General features: G+C 40.4%; 1 protein-coding gene across 7 annotated transcripts in view; it reads right to left on the bottom strand.

Annotated features, from left to right (window-relative positions):
* The window catches only part of SMAP1 (small ArfGAP 1), a 326,484-nt gene that overhangs the window by 223,885 nt on the left and 81,194 nt on the right, over positions 1-21,405 (bottom strand). For 2 of the 7 annotated variants that reach the window (XM_072642582.1, XM_072642583.1), the window contains exon 1: positions 12,941-13,062. The exons of 2 other annotated variants lie outside the window; for them this stretch is intronic. Coding sequence is in view for 2 of the 5 variants with exons in the window: in XM_072642579.1 (XP_072498680.1) it covers positions 12,941-13,058 (118 nt within the window). In the remaining 3 variants the exon portion in view is untranslated. Of the gene's footprint in view, positions 1-3,002; positions 7,327-12,940; positions 13,063-21,405 lie in introns of those variants that run through there. 3 more of the 7 variants (XM_072642579.1, XM_072642581.1, XM_072642584.1) reach the window with 2 other exon arrangements.

The following is a 21,405-nucleotide window of genomic DNA, read 5'->3' as shown; positions in this document are numbered from 1 at the left end:
GATAATTAAAATCTGTCATAAGAATCTACGGTCACATGAAAATAAAACACATTTATGCAATAAAAATCAAACTGCTTGTCTTTCTGTCACAAGTAAAAACATTTGTGAGAATTCCAAAAGGCTGAGAAAAAAATATTACTCAAATCAAAGACATACCTTTATCAGGATCAAAAGCCTAAGCCTATGCTGAATCTTCACATAAATCATTAAATTCATTTTCAGAGAAAAACCAAAGAGAATGGTAGATAATATTTAAGAGTTTAAATATTGCTCATATTTAAAAATCAAAAAAGAATAACATTTTATATATTCTACAAAATTAGTACAATAAATTCAATAAAAGGTTTACTTAAAAAGCATGCTACTTAGAAAACAAGATTACTGAATACAGCATAAAACAATAGCAATCAACTTCATTTGTAAAGAAAAAACAATATAAAAATCTTTCAACATATAAACAGAAAATTTCCTATCTATGAATAGTTTTCTATATTAACATGATGATAGAAGATTGAGAAATGTCAGCATTAGGAGTATTTTCTTGACAATACTGTATCACAGAAATGTAAAAATATAAGGTTTTATTATCCCAGTAACTAGCAATTTAAGTTAATTTAACAGGTGGAGAAGCTAGATGTTAAAACCAAAATTCATCATCATCAAAGAGCAGTAGAGTGAAGAGGTCAGACAGTACAATATTAACTGGAGTGTGATAAAGGGGCAGGGAGGAGAGAGATTTGGACAAAGGCATCCAGGCTTCTTTTCAACTTTCTCAAGCTAACACAATTACAACTATTTGAATAGAAAAGGAAAAAAAAGGTCTACCCACAGTATCATTCAGCTCTTTTTCAAGCTGAAGGAAAACCCTAGGATACTTGACTAGCTAGAGAGGAAGGTAGGGTTAAAACCTAAGAACTAAAACAGGCTTCTGTCAAGAAGTCAGAAGACAGTCGAACCAATAGATGAGAGAGAGAGAGACAGAGAGTGTAGAGGGCAAAACAATTGAAGGAACAGCTTGCAGAAGATTTCACATCTTTAGGGGCTGAACTTAGAGTTCTAAGAAGATTCAAAGGACAGACTTGATCTTAGCTGCTGTTACATTCTTATACTATCTGGCTGAAAGACTTGACTGAGAAGTGAAAGAACTTCAAAGGCATTTGCTAAAAGAGCTAAGTGAGAAAGGCTGCACAGCCATTGGGTGAGGATACCTCAGGCTCCTCTGAGGAAAGAATTTCACTAATGGCAATGGGGGCAGCTAGGTGGTGCAGAGGATAGAGCACCAGTGAAGGAGTTAGGAGGCCATGAGTTCAAATTTCACCTCAGACACTTGACACTCACTAGCTGTGTGACCTTGGGCAAGTCACTTAACCCCAACTGCCTCATCCTGGGTCATCTCCAGTCATTCTGATGAATATCTGGTCACTGGATTCAGGTGGCTCTGGAGGAGAAGTGAGACTGGTAACCTGCACAGCTCTCCCTCACTCAAAACAAAGCCAAGTGCAAGTCATGTCATTATTTCTTTGATGGCATGGTCTTCTTGGCAACAAAGGACGAACATACACTAATGGCAATATGTGGAGGAAACAGAAGCAAATGGTGCTGGAGACAGAACCTTAGCTGAGGACTCCAACTAAGGCACAGAGAAGGCAAAAATGATAGCCTGAGTCACAGAAAAATGATAGCATTCTCTTTTTGGGGGGGAAAGGCTTACAAATAAGAACAAATACACCCTTTACCCTTCCCCTCAGAAGACGTTAAAAGTGACAGAAAGAGGGGAGAGGCTTATTGACCACAAATTCCTTAGTGGATATGACAGAAGGTGTAGGTGACCTGAAAACAACTGGTGGTAACTGAAAAGCAAATGAAACAAAGGTGTACCATCTGCCAGGAAGCAGTAGAGACAGTCAGCAAAGAGAGGCTGGGGGTGAAGCCTGGTGGGAAGCAGGCCCTGTGTAGAATACCTCCATGATACCCAAAGACAGGTGGCTACAAGAGCAGCACAGATTTCTCTCTCACATATGCCCACTCACATGTATGTGTGACGTGCTTCACATACTTTAAGCATGTCATAAAGGCCAGTGCTTTTTCTTTCCCCCAGACCGAGATTTCATCAACAGGAAGAATTCTAGGGTGCAAAAATTCTTCAACATGGTAAATCAGGAACTCTTCTGTAGCTCAATCTTCAACACTTGGGCCCCCAGTCACACTGACTAGGACCTGTAAGTAACCATGGGTGGTCTCATAAGACAGAATGGTCTGACTAAGTTGTTCTGGATCTCATAGAGATTAGGGCAACTCGTAACAAAGCTGACCTAGCACTTTTTGCTCTTATTTCTAATACATTTATCATACAATAATGTTCAGAAGCAGAGTGATACCATGGAGATGGGGCTAGATTTGGAGTCAGAACCTAGGCGAGAGTTTTGTCTCTGCACACAACTACCTGCAAGACCTCTCTGAGACTCATTTTTTTCTTTTTCCCTTTTCCTCCTCACCGGTCCCTTCCAGCAAGCACCATGAAATGCACCCACAGCAATAGGAAAGGAATACAAATCATTTTAAAAGATACATCCAATTGGGGTAGAAGAGGTACAGAGGGAACCTGAGAGAGCACAGACTCATCAGACAATGCCCCATGAGGAAGAAGCAGGGACTCCAAAAAACCATAAGGTCACTGAGGAGAGTAAGCAGGACAGAGCCAAGGAAAAAAAAAAAAAAAACTCTGCGGGCGCACCAGAGGCCTGGAGATCCCGTCTCAGCCAAAGGTTCAGCTGGATTCCCCTCACTGTACTAGAGGTGGTTTTTTCTGGGAACCACTGATCCACATACATGTTTAACTCTGGTCCAGCTGAAGGAAAGCCCTAGGATACTCATATAGCTCGAAAGGATGTGAGAGTTAAGATCTAAGAACTAAAATAGGTTTCCAACTATAAGTTAAAGGACAGTCAAATTGATAGATTCAAAAGACAGGAAAAGGCAAAACAATTCAAGTAAAAGTTTACCAAAGATTTCAACTCTTTAGAGTTGAAGAGAAGAGTTTTGTTTTCAGACAGATCAGGGGGGTAACGAACATTATTCCTTAAGCACTTCCCATCCCACTGGCTGTTTGTACTGCAGGAAGGAACCCTCTAAAGCCCTGGTTTTGGTTCTGATGTATGTTCTATCAATGTTGGTTCATAATGCCCCTCCTGAACTGGAAGCTCCATGAGGGAACGAACCATGCCTTATTTAATTTTTTTTTATCTTCCGTAGGACAATACTCAGTACTCACTTACTATGCGCTAAATAAAGAAATGAAACTTCTCCCCAGAAGTCCCGTATGTACATCATATCCATCACCTAAAATACACACTAGCAGAAGAGAGAGCTAGAATGAATATTGTGGACGCAATAAGTCTTCTGCTACACAACGATACATGTGTGCTATACAAAGTGAGTAAAATATGGTTCTTCCTTCAAATAGCTAAGTAAGAAAAACGTCTATGACAACTGAAAAAACTGTGGGTAATCTCTCACTCTGCAAAAACAGGCTGAACGAGATGATCTCAAAGGTGCTTTCATACTCTAAATTCCTAAAGTGTCTAAATGAAGAAAAAGGTGAATATGAACAATGTTTTAAAGAGAAAAAAAAGCAGAATCATCAGTAGACTTGGTCTCTAGTATAACAGTCAGTACGGCAAAACTTCCTTCGGTGTTTTTCAAACTTTAACAGCTATTAATTCTCAGTTAAGATGGTAAAAATGTGGCCATCTGATAATAGTGACTATAATCTGACTTAGCCAGGTTTAAGTTACTTCTCTATGTTTATTTAAAGTGACTAGAGAATAAATCATATAAGAGAAGGTCTGAAGGAAAAAATAGATGAAACTAAAGCTGAGATTCCATTACAACATACAACTTCTACTTGTCCAAAGAATGTTAGGACTAATATTTTAATGTTTTCTCATAAAAGGCAAAATATTAATCCTAATATGCTCTGAACTAATGAATGTAGTCACTGATAGGCATTATACACCTTAATGGTTCTCTAATTGCTTCATGTGTGCTATTCTTATCTGTATTCAAAATGCTCCTTGACATCAGGTGCTAGAGATTATACTTCTAATAAATTAGTATGGATTAAAAGATCAATGCTAAAATCCTACTCTGATACTTACCTGATCAATAATCAGGACAGGAACTACTTGTTTAATCAACAACTTATAAAGCTGGGTTAGTAAGGTATCATGTATTTAAAGCTTAATTCATAATAATAACAGTGACTAGAACCAAACAAACTAGTTTACCAGTTTATTTCCCATGAAGAGAACTGGGAGATGGATGAAAGCAAATTGCCACAGTCTCCACCCAGAAAGTAAGTAAATAAAACAGGCTACTAGAAAGGACACAGCCTCTATGCATGCTATATGTAACTGGATTCAAAACCATCTCCCACAGAGCACAAGTATAACACCTTTTCAGTCCAAAGACCACATGTATTATAAAACATACTACAGTGCCACACCAAGCTTGCTGCGGTCAAGGAAGGCAATTTTACTTTTCTTTGTTAAAGTCATGGGGGAGAAGGAAATAATAAGTAGAAAGAAAATTATGAAGTGGAGGCTGTAAATCAAAGTCCAAGAATTCTCATTCTAGCTATCATCAGCCCTTCCATAAAATCACGGGGAAAACCACTGACAACAATAAAACCACAGAAGCAAAACAACTACCCAAAGGTTACCTATAGATTTAAGATAGGATTATGATTTGGGGGAACTACAAATGTTTGCAGATTTCCCTGGACAAGAACCATGATGAAGAACATCTTAAACAACATGACACAAATTGTTCTGCTTGTGCCTTCTGCTAGAAGGCACAACTAGGAGTAAGATACAGAAGTTGCAGAGAAACAAACTAGAAGTTACATACAGGCTTGATATAAGAAAAAACTTCCTAATAATTAATGTTGCAAAAAGTGGAATGGGATACCTCCACAGGCAGTAAATTCTTTTTCACTGGAGATCCTGAAAAGGGGGCTGAATAACCCACTTGCTTGGAGATAATAGTATCATATACTTAGAGTTCAAGAAACCTTAAAGGCCATGTAGTCACCCCTTCATTACAGACTGAGAAAAATAAGTAGACAAAGTTTAAGTAACTTGCTCAAGGTCACACAGGCACTAAATGTAGAGCCAGGATATGAACATGGGACCTCTGATGCTTAATCCAATGCTCCTTCCATGCACCCCACTGCCCGCTTTAGATGACAAAGTGAGTCTCAGAAGTACTGGAGCCACTAATACTGGAGATTTCTGAACTCTCTGAGAGGTTTCCGGGAAGTCAGCCATAATCATCATATGTCCTTCCAGGCAAGATGGAGCAGATGCTTACTGCATAGGAGGTAGAAAGGGAAAGAACCTTCGACCTCTCTTGAGGAGGAATGCATGGAGATTTCATAGATTTTGAAGACTCTTTTTCTTTTTTTAATGACAAGAAAAACCAAAACTCTCTTAACAGTGAGAAAACCTAGAAGGAGAAGCAACAAGAATTCAACTCTGTGCCAAAAGTAAAGTCAAAGTTAGTCCTCTTATTTCTATCCATTCATAAACTCAATGGTTCTCACCTCTCAAATTTACATTTCCAGCCCTAACATCTCAACTGCCTATATATCTCTACATAGATACTGCCAGCTCATAATCTGTGTTCATAATCTATAATCCCAAATGGATTAATCTCTCCTCCTTGAACCCACTGTATAAATCCTACCTTTGTATGCCAGCTTATTCCGATGCCTGAAATGTTTTCCTTTCTTCTTTTTATTTACTCACTGTATTACTATTTGGCCTTTAAAGATCAATTTAAACAACACTTCCTTCATGAAGCTTTCCTTAATGCTCGTTGTTAGTAATGATCTGCTTCATCAGACCTATTAAGAGTCTGGAATACCCTTGTTCAAGAGGAGATTCTAATTCATTTGTGGGTTGGATTAGATGACTTCTGGGATCCAGTCCAACTCTGTGATTCTTGAATTGAAGATCTGGGTTTAAGTTGAGCTCCATAAATTACTAGCTGCATAACCTGGGGCCAGTCATTTAAGCACTGTACCTCAGTTTTTTCATTTATAAAATGTGGATAATAGCATGTTCAATTCGGTAAACAAGTGCCTATATAGTTAGAGATGCATTGATGGAAAGGGATCATAGAAACATAGATTCAGATTTGGAAAGAAACTCAGAGGTCATCTTTTCCAACTCTCTCATTTTACAGATGAGAAAATCAAAGCTTAGAGAGAAATTGCCCAAGTCAGAAACGTAAGTAGCAAAGCTGGGGTCGGAAACAAAGTCAAATATAGGATCACAGCTCTCTCTAAAGCTGGAATGAAACCACTGAGGTCGCCTAGTCCAACTATTTCATTTTACAGATGAGGAAACAGACATTTTGGCCAAGGTCACACATCATAACCATCATATGTAGAATTTTAACTCAGATCTTCTGACTGTAGAACCAACATTCTTTCTCCTACACCAAATCCAATGTTCTTTCTCTTTCACCAGAAATTTGAGGAAGGAAGGAGAAGTAGAACAGGGAAAATTAATACCCGACTAACTATAATGCAAGCTGTAATATGATTAAGTGCATATGAAAAGTCAAACAGTGGCACCAGAGGTCAGATGGTAAAAGGATCACTTCTAGCTCAAAGACCAAGAAAAGCTTGGAGGAAACAGTACCTAACCTGGGCCTTGAAGAAGCAGCATGACAAAGGTGCTTAAAGTGATTTGTAAACTATGATCCACTTATTTGGAAGAGAAATGACTTATTCTCTTATATTAATCATCTATTACTGAATTAGGACCAGGATTTTTTCAGAAGTTTGTTAAGTCTCTGAACGACATTGCAGATAAGGAGATTGGATTAACTTTCTTAACAATCTTCTTCAGACCCTATTCAGGTGGGTAAGCCCTTTATGCTCTACTCAGGTCTAAGGGAGGTAAATTCTTTGATAAAATTGCCCAAGGCTGGGGGTGATTTGGAAATAAATGGCAAGATCAAAGTCAAGTCCCCTAGTCCCTCATTAGAATAGGCCCACCTCTCACTACAATATTCATTCTCTCTCATTACTTGTCAACCAATCAGAGTTGATTTCCACCCTCAGGAACACCCACCCTTCCAAAGGCATGTAAGTGATAAGTGCGTTTCATGGAGGGGAGGAGGGGGTTCCCAGCATTTGAGAGTGTCACTGACATTTTATTAATAATACGCTAGCATTAGTAATAAAACTATTAATTACTCAGAAACTACATCTCTGGAGCTTTTAAAATGTCATATTTATAAGAGCAAAAATTAGAAATAACCTTTACATCTAACAACTGAAGAATGACTGAACATGTTATAATATGTAAATGAGAATTATTGTGCCATAAGACATTTTAAATGGTGACTGCAAAGAAATAAATATTGAAAGCAGAATCAGAATACCTACTATGACAATTTAAATGCCAATAACAAGAACAGAGAAAGATAAGGACTGGATCTACGATTTTCACTGGAAAAGGAAACTCAGTAGAAAAAACTCCACCGATACAGGTCAATACTTTCTCTGAAACTCTGCAACAATGACAACAAAAAAATGATAACAGCAATAAAATATATTTTAAAATGCAAGGAAGGTCTTAGAGAAAATCGCTAAAAAACAAAGCTTGTAACTAACCAAAAAAATCCAATAGTCTAGTAAATGCAAAAATTCCTTCCCTGTCCCATCTGATTAAGAAATGTGGCTACTTATCCATAAGTAAAATCCTATGTTGTTGTTCACTTGCGTCCTACTCTTCACATAACCCAACAGACCATACCTTCCAAGGGTTTTTTCCTTGGCAAAGGTAGTGGAGTGCTGTTTCCTTCCAGTGGATTAAGAAAAACAAAGGTTAAGTAAGTCATTTGTTCATCCTTTCTTTTCAAAGAGAACCAATGACATCAGGACAGGTGATGTCTTGATTTTCCAGTGAATTAGATTTAAGTGAGGCGAAATTGTACATTGTTGTCAGCCTCACTGTCTCTTCCAGAAGTCCAGAGGCAGGACAAAAATTAAGACATTATTCTCAATATACTCATTCTGCCAGGAAAAGCCTTCACATACCAGGACTAGATAAGACTCCTGCCTCTCCAACAGTTTAGCCGTATCTGACAAGACAGTTTACCAGAGACCACTGGGACCACTGCACATGCCATAGCTTCCAGGGTCACACAGAGAATAAGTGTCTGAGGCTGCATTTGAACTCATCTTCCTGACTCCAAGGCCAATACTCTATCACTAAGTCACCTAGCTGCCTCCACTACTTTGCATGTATACTTTGCTTCTATATCAGTTTTAAAGTACCAAATATAACCTCTAGGACTAGTCTTTGGCCTAAATCTGTTACTCCTAGAGATTCCTTTTCTTACCCATTGGAATTTAAGATCAAAAAAGCACTTATCTACCATGTAGATTTAAAAATAGGTACATTTTCATGACTACAATAAGTACCTTTTCCTGGGATCTCCCTGTAGACCATAAAGTACTAGTAGATATTTGTGGAGTAGATATTTCCAGACACCAGCTGGAAAAAGGAAGGAGAAGTGTGGAAAAGAAGGAACAAGAGGAATTAAAGTAGAAGAATCAGCACAATCTTAGGAGTTATAAAGGCCACTGAAGTCACCAGTCCAAGAATTCCCTTTATAGCCATCCCTGACAAGCGGTGAACCAGCTCCTGCCAGAACATTTCATTGCAAAGAATCTCATTTCATCACAAAGTGCCCCATTATGTTTGGAGATAGCTCTAATAGTTTAAAAACTTAGCTTTCTATTTGGATAGTCTACCCATTAGTTTTAGTTTTGACCTTTGTAGTTTTGCTCCATCATAACACCTAAGGCTTTGTGAAAATTCTTCAAAGCAGTGACAGACCAAAAAAAAGTAACTACAACTAAGAGTAATGATCCCTTCCTGAAAATAAAGTGGTTCTACAAGTTTGAGAGGAATGTAGGTAGGTATTGCAACCTCCAGCTGTCAAGCACAGAAGCAATGTCACTCCAAAAGAGAGTAAGTACAGCTATTGTACAAAGGAATACACTTGTGAAATGTTCCTTGGACACAAAACAGGAGTTCAGCTTTCCTTCATTGTTCCCATTTTACAACAAAGAAAGCTAATAAGGGCTGAGACATTAGATTTTGGTGCATGTAAACCTAGATCACGGGTGAAGAACCTGTGTCCCCGAGGCCCATGGGGCCCTATAGGTCCTCAAGTGCAGCCCTTTGACTGAATCCAAACTTCACAAAACAAATCCCCTTAACAAATGGATTTGTTCAATAAAACTTAGTCTCAGTCCAAAGGCTGCACCCAAGAACCTAGAAGGTCACAAATGGCTTTGAGGCCACAGGTTCCCTACCCCTGGCTAGATCCCTCCTAGGGTCAAGTTAGAAGTTCTGTGGTAGCTAAGAACTTCTGTTCCATATAAATCAAATGCAAGTCTACTATTTTAGGGAAGAAAGGTTGGAGAACAGAAAAGGTTTGGAAACCTATACCCTGGCAGTGTTTATTTTTTTAACTAGATAAAAACACTCAGCAAGCACAAGATTTCTTTAACAAACCAGCCCTGGGCAAGACACAATCTCTCCAGGCCTCATCTGGAAAAAAGGATGATCAGATGAGATGATCTCTAAATTCCCTTCCATCTATGAATCCTAAGATTTTGTTTACTCCTGGAATCCCTGAGTGATTCTTATCTATATATTTTCACATGGTTACCTTGCCAGTAACTTACTAGACAAGTGACCTGAATTTTTCATTAATGAGCTTCAAATATATATGTCAAATCCCTTTAACTTCATTTTGGCATAACCTAGTAGAAGAAGCTTCAAGCTACTGCATCTAGATTTCAAACTGGCAAGGTGCCCAAAATTCTCAAGTGTTCCATAATCTAGCACCAACTAACAGCCCAGTAGGGATACTCAAATTCCCACAGAGTCAAAGGGAAGACTTGAGAGAGGAAACATAGCTCCATCTGTTTGTTGTCATTCCCAAGTTACCAGACAGTCTTGGTAAGGGTAGGATCAACAGCAGGAAATTTGTCTGTACCATCCTTTTCCTCTTTCAATAGTGACTTCCTGAACAGAGTCAATATAAGAAAAGAATATAGATTCACAACTCAGGAAGATTTTATAATCTGATTTACAGATTTCTGTAACCTACTGAAAGAAAGGAGCTGGGTTTTAGTTTTGGTAAATATGCTTGGAGATCAACAGGCCAAATAATACTTGCTTAAACTTTTTTTTTAGCTATAAATTTGAATAGGAGATTGCATGCTATACTAAAGGCCATGAAAAAACTCAGAGAGGTTCATTAGAGGAAAGTATTTACACATATAATGGAACCCATGATAAGACTATTATTACAGAACAAGACTAAAATAGCTTATGCCGTATGTTTATGCTTAAAAGGTCTTCTAGCTATGTAATTATATTTTTGTTAACACTATTTCACGTTAGATCTGATATATCCAAATCTATAACTCTGTTCTACTATCCAAAAGCCAAAATATTAAGTGCACAGCTGCCATCAATTTTCAAGTGTTAAAATTACATGGCCAATTTTAATTAAAACATGAAGTGCTGGCCTCAGCAACAATATATTTCACTGTCAAAGAAACTTATATTTTATATAATATTAAACTACATTCTTAAAAAGTATGTTAGATTTAAATATAGTGTTCATGAAGTTTAAAATAAGATAACTAAAAAAAGAGATTTAAAGATCAAAAAAAGAAAAGAAACAATTAAATCATATCCCTTTCCTTATCTGGAAGTCAGTGTTGCAGTGTAATGAAAGGTAGCAGAGGAAGAGCAGGCTTCAGAGGCAGGAAAGCCTGTGTTCAAGTGCTGCCTCTGACAAATGCTGGCAATTCAACTTTGGGCAAGTCAATTAATCTAAGTTGATAGGAGCTGACCTACAATGGTAGGCAGTGTTTCCTTATCCAAGATTTCCCTATACCAATGAATTCCAAGGTCCAGGCCACATCCTCCTATATCCTCTTTCCTACTCCAGAGTTCCCCAAGTTTAAGTAGGGAAAAACATTATTTTGCCCTATATTACTTCTATCCACTCCAACAACAAAAAAGATAAACACAAAGAAAGAAGTTAACTTTTCGTTCAAATGAGCATATGAGCTTTAAAATAGCACCAGAAGATACAACATCAGCTCAGTCTCATAAAATTTTAGAGTGGAAAGGACCCTCCAAGGTTTTAGTTCAGCACCTTCAATATGCAGATGAAAAACTGGGGCTCAGAGAAATAAAGCACCCTGCTTAAGATTACACAAATAGTTAAGGACAGAGTCTGGCAAATAAGATTAATAAAAGTACCATTTATCCGTGTATGTATTTAAATATATTACCCAAAATGGTAGGTGTGCATATTACTGTCACTACAGAAACTCAGTTGTTATTTCAACATTAAATGGTATATATTAGCTTTCAGAATACTCCATTCATTTATACAGAAGATAAACTGTATTACACAAAATGATGAACTGAACAGTCCATTACACATGAAACTATTCTCAAACATATACCCAAGTTCATTTGATCCCACAACAGATACACTTAAAATTTCAATTGCCATCAAAATTATATCTTTAGTTTAAAAAAAAAAGCTTGGGGGCAGCTAGGTGGTGCAGTGGATAAAGTGCTAGATCAGGTCAAGAGGATCTCAGTTCAAATCCTGTCTCAGACACTAGCTGTGTGACCCTGGGCAAGTCACTTAACCCTGATTAACCCACCCCCCCAAAAAAGGGAAGGAAAAAATGATACAAAAGTTTCACCCAAAAAGTTATATAGGATGAAGAGATATCATTCAAATTAATATTACATTCAAAATGTTTATTCTAATGGTTTAAAAGATATGCCCACATTCACTACTAGAGGTTAAGAAACTTTCTGACTGTTAGGTTGCTATATTACCAAGGCACTAAAACATGACTCATGTAGTTAATATGGGGGATGGATAATGAAGCTTCAGGAAAAGACTAGGTCAAATAATGCCCGGAATTTCAAACACTGCCAAGAATAGTCTTTGCTTTTGGATAAATTTACCTACTTCCCAGTGAATAACAGGCCAACGCAACCACAGTCTTTTTTTTAACCATGAGCTTCTTACAAAGTCACTGAAACATTTTTTATGCCCAAGTTTCTGAAATGGTACATAAGTGTACCCCAAAAATATGTGTGTGTTTAGAACCGTGTCACAGTCTGTGGCAAAAAAAAAAAATCTCCAACTGCCCAAACTACAATCAGGTGCTTTCTGCCTCGGGACCAGTAAAATGCATTTCTAACCTTTAGGTGACAACTGCCTTGTCCCCCGCCCCCAGCCCAGCATGAGACAGCTCCAGCATCTGGCCAGGCGGGGAAGAGTTTCCCCAGGCTCCCGGTGCACCGTCTCCAAGAGCGAACGTGAAATAAATGCCTGTTCATTGACTCGTGATCAGCCTCGTCCACCCCCACCGCACCAGCCAGAAAGCGCCCCCCGAAATCCACTCGCAGCCATCTCCCCCTCCGCACCCGGTCTACAAAAGGGGGAAGCGATGACCAGAGCCCCGCGCCCAGGCAGAGAGGCCGGGCAGGGCGGCCCCTCCAAAGGGTCCTCCTGCGGACCACATGCATCCCCAGGCCCCCGCCCCCCTCCACCTCCGGGGAACCCCAAGTTAGGCCAAGGCGAGGGGACCCCGACGCCCCAGCGGGCCCGCCCCAGCGGAGGACCAAGGGGCGGCCGGGGCAGGGGTCACGACGGCCGGCAGCGCCCCTCTCCCCAGCAGGCGGCGTGGGGGCGGAGGGCGGGGCGGGAACGTGACCGCGCCCCCGGCCCGAGCTCCCCAGGGGGCGAAGCCCGGGGCCAGGACGCCCGCAGCCCGCCCCGGCCCTCGCTCGCTCGCTACCTTTGGCCTCGCAGTCGGCGCAGTACTTGTTGTCCTCCTCCCGCAGCAGCTTGGACAGGATCAGCTGGTGCTGCTCATTGAGCTTCTGAGCCTTCTCCCGGCACGAGCGCGTCGCCATCGCGGGGGGCCGGGCGGGGGGAGCAGGGCCGAGCCGAGCCGAGGGCTGGCGCTGGGGCCGCGGGGAAGCTGCCGGGCCGAATGCACCTGGCGCGGCCAGGAGATGGCCCGACAGGCGGCGGCGGCAGCGGCAGCGCCGACGTGTCTCCGCCTCCTCGCAGCACGCCGGGCCCGCACGCACCGCCCGAGCCGGCCACCGGGATGCAGGGAGGAAAAGAGGCGAGAGCCGACTTCCGGGCCGGTTCTGAAGGAAGACACCCGGCTCCCCGCACCCTACCGGAGCCGGCTGGGCTCACTGCGCACGCGCAGGGTTCCGCCGGGGCTGCGCTCTCCGAGCGGGCATGCGCAAAGGCCTTCTTCAGGGATTCTTCTCGTTCCCCTTCCTTGCCCCCCCACCAGGTCAGTCAGGAAGACGTGCAGTACTGAGGTTAGATTTGTAGTTGTTCAGTCGTGTCTGACTCCACCGGACCGTTTAGGGTTTCCTTAGCAAAGATACTGGAGTGGTTTTCCCTTTCCTTCCCCAGCTCCTTTTACAGATGAAGAACCGAGGCAGACAGGGGTAAGGGACTTGCCCAGGGTCACACAGCCTAGTCAGTGCCTGAGGCCAGGTGTGAACGCAGGAAGAGGAGTCTTCTGTATGCACTTGGCCAGCTCGCTGCCCGGCTTAGGTTTGGGGCATATGTAATGTGAGTTCATCCGTCAGCCACAGGACGTTATTAGAGCACCTACTGTGTCTTAAGCAGTAGCAAAAGGAAAAAATGATACAAAGAAACCATACAGCCTTGAGTCAGAAGTCCTGGATTCAGCAGCAGTCAGCTTTCTTCTCTTTAAAATTGGTGTAGTCAGAACTTGCCACATTGACCTCCTAGAGTTTCAGTGGGAAGAATAAAGTACCTTGGACTTTAGAAAAGTGGGTTCTATTATTTTGGGATTATCAAAATATGGGAAGTTTCCGGATGTGAAATTCTAATTCCAGAATCTAAATGAGTACGTGAAATTGACATTGATGGTTAATTTCCTCCACATTTTAGTAGAACTGAAACTGGAAAGGATTCTCTCAGACCATTTACAGACAGTTCTCCCTTTACATAAATTCACATTATGCAAATTCAACTTTATATAAAAAAATTCTGAAAAAAAACTGCATTCCACAAAAAAAAAAAAATTAACTTTACAGTACTATGCTCTCTCTCCTGCCCTTCTGCTCCATGATCCACAACCTTCTGTACCTTCACCCCCCCCAAAAAAAAACAACCCTCCAAGTGAAAGCCCAATGGACTAGAGAAACCTGGGTCTTTGCTGGATTGGGCTTGGCTTGAGCTCCAAGAAAGCAGACCCACCCAGGAATCTGTCTTCCATCCTTCCTAGCTTGGACCCATTCCTGTTCCTCCTGTTGCTCATGTTTCTCCATCCCTGGCTCCCATACGTCCTCCCTTCCTGCCTCCCTTCCCATGATTTTAAACAAATTTGTATTTCATAAAAATTGCTTTACTAGACTATGTAAAAGTCCGCTATGTAAAGCAAGAACTCCCTCTACTCCTATATTCTCCTTTTATAGATAAGGGAACTCATCAGAGGATGATAAATTTAGGGTAGAAGAGGGCCATGGAGCCCATCTACTACAACTTTCTCATTTTGCACAAAAGAAGACTAAGCCATCAGAAAAGATGAAATGACTTTCTAAAAATCACATAGCTGGTTGTGATGGAGATAGGATCTGAACCTATATCATGTAACTGGATCCAGGGTGATGTTTCTTCATGAGTGACTATGACCAAGATATTATCACCTGGTGATCAACTGTCAGGTGTTGGCCAAACCTAGCCAACCTAGTCCTCAGTCAATAGATATTTATTAATGTGTGTACCAGACAAAGTGCTACAAAGAATGGCAAAAGACAGTCCCTGTTCTGAACTGGGGAAGTAACAAGTGAACAATTATGTATGAACAATACAGGCTAAATTGAAAATAATTAACAGAAGGAAGATAATAGAATTAAGGGAATCCTGAAAGGCTTCCTGCAACAGGTGGAATTTTAACTGGGACGAAGCCAGGAGACTTGACATGAGGAGAGAAAGCATTCCAAGCTTAGGAGACAGCTAAAATTGCTTAAATTTGCCCAGAGTCAGGAAATAGAGAGTCTTCAAAGAACAACAAGGTCAGACCCCAAAGCAAGCCTTCAAGCAGCTAGTGTATAGTAAGTCAGAAGACCTGGATTCAAATCCTGACTCTTCCATTTACTACCTGAATGACTCTCGGCAAGTCACTTAACAGTAAGATCCTAGGGCTCAATTTTCCCATCTATAAAATAAAGGTAATTTCCCTTCAAACTCTACCTCTATAATGCTTTTCCACAGAAAGTGTCTGCCAGGGCTTGCTTGTACAGAGAACCAGGGTCAGTTACTAGGCCAAGAGAAGACATTACACTTAAGTGCAAAGATTGATTATACTGTACATGGGGCAAAATGAGCTGAAGTTAACCATAGTGAAACGAAATTCTCATTTCATGCTTGTTCTGAAATGAGAATTGAGATAGTTTTTGTAGTGGACAGAGCTCACTAATGTGACATTTTAAAAGGTTCAAGAGACATAATTTATGGGTAATCAATCATTTTATTAATAATGCTAGCATATTATTAATAAAAGGATGGTCATTTGGCTGTCATCTTCCATAAACCAAAGACAACTCATGGAACCCGTAAAGAAGTGGGTGCCCTTGAAAGAGTGGGTGTTCCTGAGGGTGGTAATCAACTCTGATTGATTAATAATGAGAGAGAATAAATATTATATGAGAGGTGGACCTATTCTAATGAGGAGCTGGGGGGATGTGACCTTGATTGGGTATCTACTTCCAAAACATCCCCAGCCTTAGGCTATCTAATCAAATAATTTATTCCCCACCAAAACCTAAATAGAACACAATGGGCAGAAATTCACCTAGATAAGATGGTCTAGGTGGGCTAAATTTTTGGCAGAGGTCAGTAATGTCCTTCAAAGACTGGGCTTCAAACAAGGAAATAGAACAGGAGAAAAGCCTGGATGTCCCCCATAATTAGTTATTAATAATCATTTATCTCCCTAAAACTGGAGTAAGGAAAACCTGGGTTTGAACTTCATACCTTTAGCAGCTGTGTGACATTGTACAAGATGCTTAACTTTTCAGGGCTTCAGTTTCCTCATCTGTAAAATGAGATGGTGGCACTTAATGAGCTCGAAGACACCTTCCAGCTTTAAATTTGTGGTTCTATGAACCCAGTATAGTTGTTTGTAGGGAAGGCTTTCCCATAGGAGACAAAGCAAAGTGGACTTTTATTCCCAGCCTTTTAGATGGCTATCAAACTCAGTATTGCAAATGAGGTGTGTTCTGCTATGGTAGGAGTGGAGACATGAAGTCCTCTAGAACTTGGCTCCCATCCTAACCTTTAAGAGCAGCCAAGTCCTCTCCACCCCAAGGCTTATGAACCACACCAGTGCTTCCACCCCACTTCCACCTTCTTAACAAACTAGTAATATTTAACACAGCAAACAGTATTTGATTTAGGGGAAAATGGAGCAAAGGAATAAAAGACAACATACATAGAAAACTTCTGTCCTCTATATTCAGGTGGGAGAAAAATTGAAATCTGAAAACTTGAATTATCTACCTTCTTTGTGACTTCCCAGTGGCATTTCACAGAATCACAGAGTTGGAAAGTACCTTAACACAGCCACTTAGTATAAATCATACTCAAAAAATAAGCCCCATACAACATATCTTACAAGCAGACAGACAGACAGCCTTGCCCTCAAAAGCTGCAGTTACAGAGGGAATCTTCTGAGTCAACTTGTTTCACTTTTGGTCCTCTAATGGCAAGAAGTTTTTTCTGCCCATCTAGCCTCACTGTGGTCAATCATTTCCTCAGTCTTTCCTGACAACTCACCTTCCTTGACCCTTGTGACTTTGCATTTTCTGACTCTCTCCCTTCTAAGCCCTTCAGTGACTCTTTCTTTCTCCTCCTACACCCTAACTTTAGGTGTTTAATCCATCAGCCAAAATATACGTATTAAGTGCTTAATGCATATCAGGCACTGTGCTAAATTCTCAGGAGACACAGAAAGACAAAAATAGCCCTTGCCCTCAAGGAGCTCCAATTCTAATGGGAGAGGCAACCTGTTAATGACTAGATACACACATAATATATGTAGGGAGTAGATGAGCAATAATCTCAAAGCTAAAGACACTAGCAACTAGGAAAACCTGGACACCACCTCTTAAAAAAGGGGAATGGTTCTCCTCTGGCCTTTGTGCCTTTAGCTTTAGTGAACTCTAGTCCAAATCCTCCATTTTAAAGATTCAACTATTCAATAAATATTTATCAAGCATTTACTGTGTGCCAGGTGAGGGTGATGAAGTTTGGAGAGGTAGAGGAACCCCAAGGTTGGAGTTCCCTGCAAGAGTTGTCTGGAAAAGAATTCAAGAACTCAAACATTCTTAGGTCAAGGTGGTAAAGATTTACTATGTTTTTCAGCAGGTAAGCATTATTAGGGAATCTGCAATCTTAGAGGGGTACAGTTAAAGTTATCTAGGATAGTCTATAGTAAGACATGTGCCAAACATGCTACCTAGGTGACTAAAGGTGAGATTAGGGAGTGGTTAAGGAGTGGTTAGTTCTTAAAGGAACATGAGCTTTTAGTATCTACTACACAGGTGTTTTACCCAGAGTTCATCAGGAAATAGGGGGAAGGGGGCTACATGGAGGTGTGATTTTAGGCCTTGAAATTTCACTAAGTCAACTAATGGTCAGGACTGACTAAAGAATACCAGGCTGCTCTCATCAATGTCCTGTTACACAAGATAAATGTAAGGGAGTATCCTAGACTTATGACTCAGTCTAGGATATATATGATGGGTCAGTTAGTAGCAAATGTCATTATGACCCAGTACACAGCCAGTTCAGCCAGTATTTAACTGGTTCAAACTAATAAAGTTTTGTAGATACAGCTGGCTATTGTATCAGGAAGAGAGATAGGACAGGCTGTCCTTGGTCTGGAGAGAAACTGCCTGGGATAGTGTTTTGAGACTAGGGAGAAACGTGATTTTTAGGAAGAAATGTGATTTTAGAATTGGGGTCCAAGCACAGGCACCCAAGCGGGAATATAGAGTCAAAAATGAAACATTCCATTATCTCTAGGAGGTTATATTTTATATGTGAAGCATATATGTAAACAAATAAATGGTTAAGTGATTTCCCTGAGGTCTAAACAATGATTACAAGTTCAGTGTGCTTTTCATGATCATCACCTTGCCTTTCTCTGATGATGGTGCCCAGCTACAGTACTGATTTTTCCCAAAATCCCAAGTCATTTCCATTCAAGCCAAATATTTATAGGTAGCTACTAGTTTTTCATCTGTAAAATGAGCTAGAGAAGGAAATAGCAAGCCACTCTAGAATATTTGCCAAAAAAAAAACCCAATGGGGTCACCAAGAGTCAGACTTTACTGAAATGACTCAACAACAGCTATGTGTTGAGCACTGTGCTAAATGCTGAAGAAGACACAGAATTTAGATAAAACAGTCCTTACCCATCTAGAGCTTATAGCCTCATAGACATATATACAATGGAAACCAGCAGATTACAGCATTTCTATTTGAATTTTCCACCATCACCTCAACATCTCCAAAACTGAACCAGTCATCATCATGGAGACAACAACATGGCACTGTGGATAGAGTACCTGTGGTCAGGAAGACACCCAAGTTGAAAATCGAACCTCAGACACTTACTAGCTATGTGAGCCTGGTCAAGTCTCTTACCTTCTATTTGCCTCAGTTCCATCAACTGCAAAATGGTGATTCTAACAGTACCAATTTCTCAGGGTTGCTATGGGGATCAAGTGAGATGATAGTTAACACAATGCCTAGTGCATAGTAAGCACTAGTTAATGTTTATTCTCTTTCCTTCAGCTCAGCTGAACAAAAACTTATTAAGCAATTGCTATGGTCAAAGTTGTTATTCTTCATTTTCAAAGAGGACCAATGACATGACTCTGTCATGAGGTAGATTTCAGTGAGTCAAAGTTGTACAAAGTTGTCAGTCTCACTCTCTTCCAGACTCATCAAAGTCCAGTGACAGGACAATAATCAAGATGACTGGTGATGCACTCCATTGGAAATGGAAATCTATTTTACCCTGCAGGAAAGCAGAGGAAAAGGGGATAGGAGAGGGAAGATAATAGAAGGGACAGCAAATTGGGGAAAGGGATAATCAGAAGCAAACGCTATTGTGGGAGGACAGGTCAAGGGAGAGAATGGAGTAAGTGGAGGGCAGGACAGGACAGAGGGAACCATGATTAGTCTTCTGCAACATAAGTGTTATGGAAGTGTTTTGCATGGCTACACATGTATGATCTGCATTAATTGCTTGCTTTCCTAATGAAGATGGGTGTGGAGAGAAGAAGGGAGAGATTATGGAACTCAAAGCTTTAAAAATGAATGTTAAAAATTGTTTTTGCATGCAACTGGGAAATAAGATGTACAGCCAATGGGGTATAGAAATCTATTTTGCCTTACAGGAAAATAGAGGGGAGGGGGATAGAAGAGGGGAAAGTAATAGAAGGGAGGACAGATTGGACAAAGGGGTAGATGGGGTACATGCTGTCCTGGGGTGGGGGTAGGGAGAGATGGGGAGAAAATTTTTATTTCAAATTCTTGTGAAAGTGAATGTTGAAAACTGAAAAATAAATAAATTATATATTTTTTAAAACATGACTGGTGATGGCTTGGGGTGCAGTGGATGACCTTGATATCTTTGATACCTGACCAAGGTCTAAATGTTCCACAGTGCCAATTTTAACCACCTTAATGGCCATTGGAACAAGGTGTTCTCATCCATCATTCTGCCAGAGGAAGTCTTCCCATGCTGGGAACTAACTCACCAACAAGTCTGAGGACTGTCAGTTACCCTCAATCTGGTTTAGCCCATCTGCTAAGATGGTTTATCAGGGTGATTGCTACACGTTACAGCTTCTTGGAGCTACAGACGAGAGTTGGGTGATAAATAGATACCAAAGGTGTAGGAGCAGCCCTGAAGAGGGCTCAGCAAGCCCTGACACCAGAAGTGCTTAGTCCTTGGTAACAGTTGTTGGAAGGATGTAGAGAGGGAAGAATTAAAGACAAAACCAAACAAAATAGTCCCTTTCCTCAAGGGGTTTTATTCTCCCAGGGGAATAATGTAAACAGAGAGGAAAGAGTATAACAACCTAGGACATCAGGAAAGGTTGTTCATCTTAGGTACCAACTAAGTTGAGTATTGAGAGCAATCCTAGAATCAAGAAGACTTGAGTTCAAATCTGGCCTCAGGTACCTGCTACTTATATGACCCTGGGCAAGTCACTTAACCCTGTTTGCTTCAGTTCCTCATATATAAAATGAACTGGAAAAGGAAATGGCAATTAACTCTAGTATTTTTGCCAAGTACTCCCCAAATGAGGTCATGAAGAATCAGACAGGACTGAAACAACTAAACAAACAAACAACAGAATGGGAATAATTATTTCACAAGATTTCTGGGAGGATCAAGTGAAACAATCTATACAAGACTTTTTGCAAACTAAAGTCCTATATAAATATTATTTATTTATTATTATTGTTGAAGCCAGCTAAGTATCCTAAGGAGAAAAGGCATATTCATGCCAAACTAAATGAAAACACCTAATCAGCATAGCCCAGAACCCTTGGAGATCCACCAGCCCCAAATTCCCAGGTAGCTGAGATTACAGGTATCTGCCACCACACCTGGTCTCCAAAAAGACCTTAAAAGTTGAGATATTGGATTAAGTCTAATATGATGAAATTTAATAAGCATAAATGTGAATTCTTATAGTTAGAGTAAAAAAAATCACTTTCATAAATATAAGAAGGAAGAACCATGGTTAGTAGTTTGTCTGAAAAAAGATCTGGGTGATTTATTAGACTATAAATGCAATATGAGTCAACAGGATGAGCAGCCAAAAAAGGTAATGAAGTTTTGTGCTGCAATGAAAAACATAGCTTCCAAGAATACAGTGACACTTCCTCTATATTCTGCTTTAATCACAGTAAATGTAGAGTATTTTGTTCAGTTCTAGGGGCCACTTTTTAGTTTTTGTTACCATTGAGTTGTTTTTAGACACACCCAACTCTTCGTGACCCTATTTGGGGTTTTCTTGGCAAAGATACTGAAACAGTTTGTCAATCCCTTCTCCCACTCATTTTACAGATGAGGAAATTGAGGCAAACAGGATTAAGTGACTTGCCCAGGGTCACACTGCTACTAAGTGTCTGAGGCCAGATTTAGACTCAGGAATATGTCTTCCTGATGCAAGGCCC

Source organism: Notamacropus eugenii, chromosome 2 (genome assembly GCF_028372415.1).
Source record: "Notamacropus eugenii isolate mMacEug1 chromosome 2, mMacEug1.pri_v2, whole genome shotgun sequence".
Taxonomy (NCBI): domain Eukaryota; kingdom Metazoa; phylum Chordata; class Mammalia; order Diprotodontia; family Macropodidae; genus Notamacropus; species Notamacropus eugenii.
This window is presented reverse-complemented; position numbering and strand designations above follow the sequence as displayed.